The sequence below is a fragment of the Heptranchias perlo genome, chromosome 19 (genome assembly GCF_035084215.1).
Source record: "Heptranchias perlo isolate sHepPer1 chromosome 19, sHepPer1.hap1, whole genome shotgun sequence".
Classification (NCBI taxonomy): domain Eukaryota; kingdom Metazoa; phylum Chordata; class Chondrichthyes; order Hexanchiformes; family Hexanchidae; genus Heptranchias; species Heptranchias perlo.
This window is the reverse complement of record NC_090343.1, coordinates 24,430,512-24,443,158: the sequence shown is the minus strand read 5'-3', so window position 1 is coordinate 24,443,158 and position 12,647 is coordinate 24,430,512. Positions and strand designations below refer to the sequence as shown.

General features: G+C 40.5%; 1 protein-coding gene across 1 annotated transcript in view; it reads left to right on the top strand.

Moving 5' to 3' along the window:
* Positions 1 to 5,095, top strand: part of LOC137335449 (sterile alpha motif domain-containing protein 10-like) — a 60,515-nt gene extending 55,420 nt beyond the window's left edge. The window contains exon 5 of the mRNA XM_068000800.1: positions 4,783 to 5,095. Within this exon, the coding sequence (XP_067856901.1) occupies positions 4,783 to 4,805 (23 nt within the window). The 3' untranslated portion in view covers positions 4,806 to 5,095. The remainder of the gene's footprint in view (positions 1 to 4,782) is intronic.
* Positions 5,096 to 12,647: the final 7,552 nt, after the last annotated feature.

Below are 12,647 nucleotides of genomic sequence, written 5' to 3'. Positions count from 1 at the left end.
ATAATGTTTGTCTTAATTTTTCAGGATCTGAAGGTACTGGCAATGAGTAATGTTCTAAGGTTACTGGCACTGACACTGCAGTGTTGTGCACCATGAAAGCAAGTGTGTCATGGGTGCAGGGGAATCGTGAATTGGTAGAGCAGGCCCTGTGCCCATTCCCTACTGGGCTGCAATTCTGTGTCTGTTGCATGATTAGCATGACATGGCATATTATGTTCTAGAGTGTTTGTGCCATTCCATGTTATAGCCTTATTTAAAGCCTAGATTTGATGCAAAAGTCATTTGAACACTTACAGTACTTTTTTAATTAGGCATCTTTCCATATTTCTGAAATGTTTAATATTTTACTGAGAGATTTTAGAGGGCCAAGTTAAGGTAAGTTTATTCTAGAAGTGCTTCAAAATATTTTACAGCTGAAGCAAATCATCAGGTACCAGACCATATTTACCAATCTTGGCATGCTTATCCACCAGTGACCAAAGACAACTGCCTTAGCTTACTCAAAGTTGGCAGGGAGCCAGTTACAGAGCTTTTCCACCTGTAGCACAGACACTTGCAGCTAAGTTGCAACATAAATTTTCCATGGCCATTAGTTGGTAAGGTCACCACTGCCTTCAACTGTTACGCCTATGGCTCACTCACAGCTAGTACAGCGATATTAGTTAATGTGCTGTTAAAATATAGTAAATGAATGACTGAAGCATTGGTCAGCACTTTCATCTCCTTTCCCACTGGAATAGCATGACATGGCTGACCTATATCATCACACTGCTGTACTTCCTCAAATAAAAGAGGCAATTGATGGCTGTTAAATGCCTAACCTGAAGCCCATCCTGAGTGTCAGTAAATGGCTATGTTTGTGTTACGGTTGTTTGATGGGTGAAGCCCTTGGAAGATAGGAGTATGGCAAAGCTTTCAACTGTAAGTTGTCGCTTAAATATGTGCTCTGCTGAAGTATGGAAATGCATGAAATGCAGTGACAGAACTGTAAGGGTGTGGTGGCTTGGCAGGGGTCAGCAGTAAATGTGTAACAGGTTGACAGGCAATATTCTGTGGCATGCAATCTTGGTTCATCTAGCTGGTACATGGTACTACTTGGTGGTTGTACCTTGCCAGATTCCTTAAAGCATGCCAGCTTTCCCCACATCTGTTCCTAGATCCTGCAAATACTTCACACCATGTTGAGCCTGGTTGCCACCTCCTGCCAGGCATGATGTACTACCATCTTGAAGGGCGGGTGGGCTCGATGTCAAACTGGATAAATCTTTCTCACATTCACCTCATGCAACAGCATGTTCACTTTGCCAGCCATCTACAGGGGATTGAGGGCTGCACCATTCCACCATTTGCCCAGGCCCCATTTTCTGCCTTAATATTGGGCTTTCTTCCCTCCCCAAACCACCCCCACTACAGGCTTGGAAAAGCTGGCATAAAAGCTATTTTAAGCCTTTCGAAAGGCTGAAATTTTTTTTTACTCCCTTTTTCATTGGCCTCATCCCTTTAATTTTTTCCCAGCATCCCTTAAGGTATTGTCCACCATCCTGGAACATTCTGAAACATTTCTCTACATGTAATGAGAAATGGAAGTTGTAAATTAACTTAAAATGAATCAGTTTCATTCAAATATTGAAATGAACGGTAGGAAAATTCATCAGGTTCTTTGAGGGGCGCGCAATTCTCCCCGCCAGATTTTCCTTTCTGCGCTCCGTCTAGGAAAGACGAAAGTTTACCCACACATATTTTATGTAAAGCATTCCAGCTGTTGTCAGTTTTCATTCTAGACACCTTGAACACAGACAGCAGAATTTATAAGTGGGTCCTTTAAGGGGTCACCACAACTGGAACATATCAAGGGATGAAAAGGCATTGTTTCAGTGTAAAGCAATGTTATTTTCCTTGTTACTCCAGATGTGAGATATAAATTAGAAACAGAAATGTATCACGCCGTAAAAACGAGGTGATGTTTTGATTCAACAAACTCTCTGAAAAAAGGCACATTCATACTTCAATGAGAGTTGTTAAATATAATGATTAATTTACTACTGTAACTAATGCACAAAACACTCCTGCAGAGTACTTTGAATTATAAGACAAATGACATTGGGCTGCCTGTCAAATTGATGGCTTTGCAGCTGATTATATTGCATCAAATCATTCTGCTGTGGGGTTTCACACCTGTGTTGCCACCATGTGAGACATTGTGAGTTTTTAAAACCTGTCATCTCCAACAATTTCAGTATCAAAAACTATAAACGGTAAATTTTGTGAGATACTATAAAATTAACGACTGAAAAACTGGAAGCGATGCAAATCAGCCATGCTGACCCGGATACTTGCTTCTCTGATCCAGATTCCCTTCGAATGGAGTCTTAAAAATTTAACCTCAAATCTAATTCTTCATCTTGCTCACTGTCTCTGTCTTCTACTCATTCTGTCTGTGTGAATCTCTCTCTTTCTGTTTCTCTCCTGTTTTTCTTTCTCTCTGCCTCTCTCTCGTCTTCTTGTGTCTGTCTCTCTTGCGCTCTGTATCTGTCTTTCATTCTAGCACTGCGCTTTCTCTGTCTTATGCCTGTGTTTCTTCCTCCCTCTTGTGTCTGTCTTTCACTTTAATGGTCTCTCTCTCTCCTTTTCTGTCTCGTTTACTCATCTCTATCTGTGTGTCTCCCCTCTCCCTTTCTTTCTCTGTCTAAATGCAAAAATGATCTTGTTGCAGAAGGATAGTCAGACTAGATGCGTGGGAATAGATCCCTGGTAAACCACGTAAGTGATGATATATTAGTATCCATGTGGTTATCATAAACCAGTCAGATCTGTGAATACAATAGAGAGCTATGGACAACTATAATTGTATATAAATATTTATATGTTCTTCATTTCTGAAGCGTTCAATCAGGTTGCAGAAATAGTTGTGCTTTAACTAATTAAATTGACCGTAAAGTCTTTATACCATAGAGATGCCAACTTTCTTGTAGCTGATGCTGCCATAAAGTGTATGGTCAGTCACTTGGATGCTTTGAATACATCTACTGGCAAAGCTCCTGTGAGGTAAATGAGCAGCAATCTAAGAATTTAAGTGGCTGCTGCAGAACCCAGAAGTTGTTTCTTCTTAATCCCTACAGCTGCTGTCATGGAAAAGTTGTGCATTTCATTGTTGGAGTGATTGATAGAAAAGACTGTTCTCTGCGGCTGAGTCTGTCTCTGGGACAACAACGCCTGCAGGTACGGTCACTGCGACAGTGCCAATGCTAAAGAATCTGACAGAAACAGAAACACTGCCAGTGAAGCAGCAGTTAGAGCTGGGAAATTATGTACCTGATTCACAATCATCTGCCTCTGCCATGCCCAACACCAACACTCTTTAGGCAGCGATGAAGTAATCAGTGGTCAGACACAGGGCTCCTATCTACAGAGATTAGAGGGGTAATTTTCCACTTTAGCACTGTCATTGCAAAGTAGCACATGGCAGGTGTGCATATTGGGCACAGAGAATAGCACACCTGTTACACAGCATAATGGATAGAAAACAGTTGGGCTGCAAGTATGCTGTCCTCCGTGCCCGATTTTTGTGACGTACGTTCCCAGTTCTGTGAGTGCTGTTGTGTGCCAGGAGTTCAATTTAATTATCACCTGTCCACTGTAGAGGCTGAACATGCATTTCTAGAAGCTGGAATAATTTCTTGAAAACTCTTGTCTCACCTTGGTAGTGACATTCTGAGCACTCATTGCTTTCTGAGGAGTTTTTACATAGCTGCGAAATGAACAGCTGTGATTTGATTACCCTGTGTTCACCTTGTTTTTTTGATGATTGAATCGTTTTGATTCTTTCATAGACTGTTAAAGTTAAAAGTTAAAAATGGAAGGGGAAGAAAATGTTTAATGGTATGTTACTGACTGTATATTATGTTTGTTAATGATGGCCTGTTACTATGCGCTGTGAAAGCAGATGTGTGACTGTTGTCACTCAGTCTGAGATTAGTCATTTCAGAATGTGCTGAATCTGAATAATGGTGCTGTAGCTGACCAGAGGGGAATCTCGATATTGATTTTTTATGTTTAAAAAAGCACAATTATTATGTTGCCTCTTTTTTCCCCCTCCTCCGCAAGTTTTAGTGAACCAAGGCCGCACTTTCTTTTCCCATGTAGATAAATAGTGATGCTGATTCCAAACCAGATTTGTGGGATATGCAATATTGAATCCTGAAATCCCATGATCATAATAGGCATTGGGAATTGCAAACTCCACCCCTGATGACTAAGTGGGTAAATGCATTGCCTGGTGTGGTTTAATCCCCGATCTGTGCTCAGTTAAGTGATCTCACCAGAGGTGCTACAATTGGCCTCAAACTAGCGAGGGCAAAAATAAGCTAAGGTATCCACTATTGATTGCTGTCCTGTGACCACTGCTAGAAAGTGTGTATGTGTTGATGTTGGGTGATGACATGGTCAGGGTTGGCATGATGCTCTCCCATGATCAGATAGCCTATAAATACACTACCTAGGTTCATACCTGAAGGACAGCCATTGGGAAAGTTCCAAATACCTGTGGAACCATACTTCAGCATGAATCATTCAGGTGGGAAGAAAATTAGAGATGATTGGAAGCAAAATGAGAGATAGGTGATCAGAATGCAGCCAACTATGAGCCTCAGTAGACACATCACAATGTGCAACTGATTTCCTGTTCAGCAAACCTACACACTAACTGAACAATTACAAGAATGAAGTAAAAATTTATGCCCTATAGCTGTCAAGTTCATTCATTCTCTGTTTCTTTCCTTTCAGCTTCATTTGATAATGGCTCCTAGCTGACACCTCCTTTGGCAGCTTGCTGTGACAGAGTGGACCTTCAATACCACTGGGATGAATCTGTGGGATGTAGATATGAAACTGTGGAGAATCATGCAGTGAATTAATGTGATCGTTCTGCAGCAGAGCAACTCCAGTCTAAGCTGATTTGCAAAACTTCACGATAATTTACTTAATCAGCTTTCAGGCAAAAGAAGAAACACTAAAATTTGTCTTTTATAGTTTTGTAAATGAAATATAAAAATCAAGTCAGGTGTTAGTGGTGATTGAATGGTGCTACAATTTACTATTTTATTCTGTTTCATTCTGCAGCTACTGATACTAATGGTTGGTTGTAACACTATGAAGTAGCAGAGAATTCATTATTGATGTTGCAACACATGGTAATGATAGTGCTCCTGCCATGTATGGTTAAAGCCTTTAGTCTGTTCCTTATTAACGTACAACGTTATGTGAATTATTTCAATGTTACCCACCGTATCTCTAACTTTTTGTAATATAAAATGCTGAGCAGCAAAAAGAATCCCTAATGAAAAATCTCACACACTGGTAACATTTTAAAATAAAAGCTTGTTTGCTACCACATTTCTCTAAGCCAGTAATTGGCTCCTTAAGATGAAACCAAATAAAAACTAGTTCAAGTTCAGCTGTAACAAAATGGTTAACTGAAATACAATTATTCCTGATGTGGACTTAAGAAGTGAAGCTCCAGTCCAGAAGTAAAGTGACAATGGCGCAGTCCGGTTGTATTCTGTAGCGTAACAGGAATGAAGGCTTTCATTAAGTGACATTAAAAGAGTCAAAGAAAATTAAGCATTCTATGACTGAACAAACTGGTTTCCATTGTTTGGTTAATGAGCTAAATAATGGAGACATAGCATTCAGATTTTCTCCAAAAGCAAATAGTAATTTATTTGCAACAGGTGTGTTATTTACACATTAACACTGTATGTGAAAATGGAGGAAGAATGATCTTTATGTGTATATATATATGTATATAATTATTATACAAGTCACAGGTATGAGCATCCAAGTACTTATGGAAGAGATTTTGCATTGGGAAAATTAACAAAAAAAGAGGAGCATCTCAATTCTTCTTGTGCTTGTATGGGACTTCAGTATAAGACTCAGCTGTAGGACAGCTCTTTCATCAATCCCATCGAGAATCATTTTGTGAAATGTCTGTTATTTTTACAGCCGTCTCTGGCTGTATCTATGGTTATGTCACTCGATATATAAAAGAAAAATTCCTAACCATGGCCCTGAACAGTGGTGCTGTAGGCATGTCCTTGTGACTGAGATATTGCCAGTACAGCTTTGAAGGTCCTGTATTTTTACCCATTGCTGCAGGTTATTTGTAAAAATGTATCTTGTATAGTAGTTAAACCTGTACTATAGCTTGTATTGCTCAATTAAGGTTAATCTTGAAAATTACTTTACTAAAGTCATAGTAAACAATGAACACTGTTAAAACAAATACCATTCACTGTGTGCTGCAGGAGCTGGGACTGCTTGAAGTGGGCACTATTCATAGGAATAGCTGATTCTAAATGCACTTGGGGTAATTCCATGATCCTGCACTCCCATCACATTCAAAGGGAGCGTTGGTTGAAGATGGGTCTCCAACATCCCTCCCTGCAAGCGTCACTTCCAGCTGAGGTCATGGAATTAACCCTTATGTGACTACATTGTATAGCAAATGGTCAGAAGAATCTCTACTTCCATGACTTGCACAGAAGTGGTCTGATTTTCTTCTGTTTCAGTTGATGTACGAACAGCAGCAGAAAATTGCTTTATAAGTTCAAGGGGCACTGATTCTGTTGGCAATAACACCCCAGGTATTTTACCCTCTGTATTGTTTAAGTGATAGTTATTATGCAGCTATATGGTGAGCTTTTCATGCTAAATTCCATTATACTAATATAGCATGCTATAGATCAGTTGCTTCCTGCTGACCCAAGCACACATCTAGAAATAAAACCAGTGTGAAGGGGAACACATTCTTAGCACACTTGTGAAACTACAATTTTTAACAAATGCAGTAACTTTGTACAGATTGACTGTTGCCCCCAGCCTAGTTTCAAATTAAAAACCATTGAAGATTACAATTGCACAGATTTAAGATTGGTAAAAAAAAGTGGAGGATAGCACCCTTACCTTAAAAAAAATAAACACGGGGACCATGGGTTAGTATACTGTCCTTTTACCTTTATGGCCAGGCTCAAGTCCCATGTATAGTGATGAGACAAAAGTCTCCTCTGTTAAGAGCTCTATATCAAATGAATTTGGCAATTCCAACCCAATTTCATAATGGCTCTGAGTCCACAGCACAAAACTACCCATAGTTTAGCAGTTGAGGGGTAAGGTTGCGCTCTCAGAATACAGCCTTGCCAGATTGGAGTGCGAGTTGGAGGTATGGCTATAACACCCTAGCCCTGCTTTCTCTGACTTGTGCTCCTGCCAACTCTGAGGGCACAGCCTCACTGAATTTGTGCTTAGATTGGAAATCTTGTGTAGAGATGCCATAAGGATAGTCTCCTGGTCTTCAATAGGCAAATAAGTATAAGTCTATCAGACTACAGCTCAGGCTATAAACCACAGGACAAATTTACTGAATGTAAATGAACAGTACACATTGAAAACAGTATATTTACAATAATTACAAGCTTTACTAATCTCCTTGAGATGTCATAAACAAGAAAGATACTTCTCCTGTTCTAACTCTCAACTCCCTTCCTGTTCCCAAATTATTACCTCTGGAGTCCTCCAAGGATCTATCCTTGGACTCCCCTTTTTTCTCATTAACATGCTGCCCCTCACCGACATCATCTGAAAACACGATGTCAGTTTCTACATGTACGCTAACAACAACCAGCTCGATCTCATCACCACCTCCCTTGACCCCTCCACTGTCTCTGATTTGTCAGCTGCTTGTCTGTTGGATGAGCAAAAATTTCCTCCAACTAAATATTGGGAAGACTGAAGCCATTGTCTTCGGTCCCCACCATGAAGTCCATTCCCTAGTCACCAACTCCATCCCTCTCCCTGGCCACTGTCTGAGGCTGAACAAGACCATTTGCAACCTTGGCATCCTATTTGACCCTGAGATGAGCTTCCGACCACATATCGGCTCCATCACCAAGACCACCTACTCCACCTCCATAACATTGCCCATCTCCGCCCCTGCCTTAGCTTATCTGCTGCTCAAACCCTCATCCATGCCTTTGTTACCTCTAGGCTTGACTATTCCAATGCTCTCCTGGACGGCCTCCCATCTTCCACCCTCCATAAACTTGAGCTCATCCAAAACTCTGCTGCCTGAATCCTAACTCACACCAAGTCCCGTTCACTCATCACCCCTGTGCTCGCTGATGTACATTGGCTCCTGGTCCAGGAATGCCTTGATTTTAAAATTCTCATCCTTGTTTTCAAATCCCTCCACGGCCTCACCCCAACCTATCTCTATAACCTCCTCCAGCCCTACGACCCTCCGAGATCTCTGCGCTCCCCCATTTCTTGCCTCTTGGTTTCCCCGATTTTAATCGCTCCACCATTGGCGGCCGTGCCTTCAGCTGCCTAGGCCCTAAGCTCTGGAATTCCCTCCGTAAATCTTTCCACCTCTCAGGTTTTAAGATGTTTCTTAAAACCTATCACCTTGACCTATCCTAAAATCTCCTTATGTGGCTCAGTGTCAAATTTTGTTTGGTAATGGCTCCTGTGAAGCACTTGGGCTGTTTTACTACGTTAAAGGTGCTATATAAATGCAAGTTGTGGTTGTTGTTGTTGATACTGACCCTTGTTATGCAGTTGCTTACATCATATGCAGCTATCCGCTTCCATGGATTCCTCTAACTAGTCATAACACTGATGGTTCCCAACTGACTGCTGCCTTCATGCACTACCACCCAAGATGTAGCTCCAAAATACTTTGAAGATATCCCAGAAGAAAAAGTCATTAAAAAATGTAACTCTCATAACTAGATTTGGTGGTTATAAAACTCAAATGCAGCTGCCAAAAAAAACACACACTGTAAGCATCCCGACAGGATGACTGAATTTGAATTGAATGGCTCGACACATTGATTTGTTTGAAACACTTTGAATGACGTTTTAGGTGGATCTCTGTTTAAACACGATGGCAGCAATCATTCCATGCATATCAAGGCCTTCCTGAACTATAATACATATCTCTGCCTTATTCTCAGGTGTATGTATTAGCTTGTCTGGGATGTGTATTCTCTGCATCCTGCAGAAACAACTAGCAGTAATACATTTTAACTCTGTGTCTGCTGGTGACCATTAATAAAGAATCCAATATAGACAAAAGTATTCCATTTTTATCACACCCAAATCTACAAAATTCAAATAGGATAAACCAGTGAATAAATAATATAAAGACATATAAAACGGAATAGTCTGAGGTTCAAGCGCTGGATTGACTGCAGGTAATCCATGGACCACAGTTTGGACACCCTGATTTAAGTGTTACACTTCTTTACCTCCTGCAGCATGTGAATATTTTTAATCAAACAATTCACAAAAGACTTACTACTGCCAATCAGGTCGAACCTAGGAGCAGCACTAGATTATGTATAAGTTCAAACATTATACACTGGTACCAAGAAAAAGCACAGTGCTAAGAAGAAGTAGTCATGCACTGTTGCAATTGCAAGAATTGAATTAATAATTCGTTAGATGAAACTATGGCAGTAATCAAAGTTTTGCATGCAGACATTGTTTTTTGGCCAAGTCTGAAATTAGCTTTGATGAGGTAACATGAATGGGAGCTGTGTGAATTCTGAGCAGAGAGAAGTGCCTGTAGATGTTGTAGAAAAGAGGTCTCCCATATCAGATTGGTATCAATGTCTCTTGCAGCCAGCAATGTGTTGTCCTCTCCTTCTCCAGGTTGCTATTCCTCTTGAATGATGCCCTTGCTCCTGATTGGGACCTTCATCCTCTGAGGCAAAGTTGTGCAGCATGCAGCGCACCAGCACAGTCCTGGAATCCTCATCAGACTACACTCCAGGTACCTGAAGTGTGCCTTCCACATCCCAGTGTTTCTTCAATGATATAGTCTAGTGGATGAATGGACCTCATTATAATGCTGTTCAGTTAGGGGCCTGGGAAAGTACATGGGTGTCATCAGTCAAGGCTGTAAAGGATAACATTTAGCACCAAGGAGCCACCAGAGCCTTCCTTTTCTGGGTTAAAAAAAGTACTGGCATGGTAGAGTTTCTTGAAACAAAGGCAACTGCCAGGGAAACAAGCATTCATTTAATGCTGGTGTACTGCTGCTTGCAAACCAGCTGCACATTGAGAGAATGATATTCTTTCTTATTGATGTACATTTAGCCATTGATGAAGGGAGCACATATGGCCCCATTGGTGCCATCTAGAACACCTTGGACCTTGGGAATTCCTACTATTCGGTAAAAGTGCAATGTTCTTATCATGTTGGCACTGGTTGTCTATGGAGAATCTGATGAAATTGTTAGCTCTAGACAACAGTGGTATGTGCGACTTGCTTGATGTATTTGTGTACCACAGTTTGGCTTATGTTACAGATATTCCCAGTTGCAACCTGAATGACCCTGTAATTTAGAAGTTAAGGGCGGTAGTGACTTTAACAGCTACTGGTAGAGTGGTGCATATGGTGAAGGTGAGCTGCAAGTCTGCTTGCAGCATGTGGCATAACTCTGTCCGCTTGCTTTGTGAGCAAGGCCCCTGCAGGCACTGCTCATCAGTCAAATGCAGGAAGAAGTGCCTCTGTGCCTACAATCTGGCATTGGTTTATCAGCTGATGGGTGCCATGTGTCTGCGGTGCAGCCTCACCAGTCTGGCCCCTTTCCTTTGCTTCTCCACTTCTTCTTGCAAGAAGCAAATATAGAGGGCAATTCTCAGCTTGAAACTTATTATGCCTGTCTGAAAAGGGATAAATGCCAGCCCCTCAGCAAATGGTGCAAAGGCAGTTGGCAAAGTAGATAGTAAGAGAAAAAATAAATAAATAAGGTTTTAATAGCAACAGCAACGGGATAAACTTGTCCCTTTAAACATACTTTCACCTTTGGGGCACTGCCTAGTGACCGTGAACATCAGTTTTATACTGCGGTCATAGGTGCACAGTAACTATTGCCATGATTAAAACTCATGTAAATGAGACTGGAATCACAGGAAATGATACATTTAATGTCAGCATGTCTTTACCACCTCATTTACATGTGCCCGCCTAAACACTGACAATTGATTCCACTGGAAATAGCGGAAATTTGGCAGATGCTGAAGTTGGCAGGAATCCAGCATAACTGATCCATTTTCTGGTTCCACTTTGCCCAATTACTACTCCAAAATTAGGACAAATGTAAGGAATCTTACAACACCAGGTTATAGTCCAACAATTTTATTTTAAAATCACAAGCTTTCGGAGACTATCTCCTTCGTCAGGTGAGTAGTGAAATTTCACTACTCACCTGACGAAGGAGATAGTCTCCGAAAGCTTGTGATTTTAAAATAAAATTGTTGGACTATAACCTGGTGTTGTAAGATTCCTTACATTTGTCCACCCCAGTCCATCGCTGGCATCTCCACACCAAAATTAGGAAAAACACATTGCAAAATCTAGGCTTTATTTCATGGATATTGTTTGCTTGTATGGTTTATAGTTTTTTGTGCAGGGAATGGATGGTGAAAAAGATACTGAGAAAGTGTTTCATTAATCTGACAGAGAGATTAAATTATGTATTATTTCTGATCTTTATAGGATACAAGGAAGCTGGTATAGATAGTATGTGTAAGCACAATAATTCTGCAGTCTCTAGTTCTTTATGGCTGATTTTGCACATTTTGATGCAACTTGGTGGAATTTTTGAGTAGTGCCATAAATCTAACCAACTAAAAGTATTCTACAAAGTAACAGGTTAAAATTCCCACCGTATGTACAGTATTACTTTTTAAAAAAATTTTAAGTTGTATGTGTGAAGAATGCAGTTCCTGCATATTACTGTTCTAGATGTAAGGGTAAATTTTGTGAGGCCAGTGCTGCTTGAGGGGGGAGGGGTGTGAGAAGGGGTGTAGCACACTGCCAACTGATATTGGAAAAATCACAGGCAAGATTTTTGAACATGCTGGCTGTGTGCAAGGCCCTGCTGGTCATGTAGGACCTCACAAAATTTGCCCTGTATGGCTATACCTTTTCCTATTCAATAATTTAAAAGGTAAGAAATAGATGTTAGTAAAAGGTAGAAATGTGAACAGACTATTTGTCAGTGTTTAGTACTGATCCGGGGAATTGTATCCCTCCAAAAATGAATTAAGGAATGTTAGTGAAAATGTGCAAGAGCTATTTTTTGCTTGTCAAGGGCCTGCTGAGTATCATGAACAAGGAGCTGATACTGTATTCCATGGCTGCACAGTCATGCATCATCACAATAGTGACAAAAATGAACAATACAAGCTTGTAAAGGAGGGGGTCGATGGTGAGGAAGGTAGTGTTGATTGATTTGAACGAATTCCCTATAGAAAGGAACAGGGCCTTCAGAACTTTTTTTAAAATTAGTATCTGTATTCAGTGCCGAGCAGCTTTAATCTGCACTATTTTGTGCATATGTGCAGGATTCCAGCAGTGGGGAGCTCATATGTATGGGAAAATACTTTGAATGGTATTACTCCAGTTCTTAGGCTGGGTGAGTATCTACAGTTGTGCAGAGAATAAAGTAAAAGAGTGTTTAAAGAAAATAAAAGACAAGGAGATGCAAATCACGCTGGTTTAATAAAAGAATTTTTAAAAAGAATTGGAGATAATTCAGCATTGTCGTGTAACCATCTACCACATGTTTAATGGTATC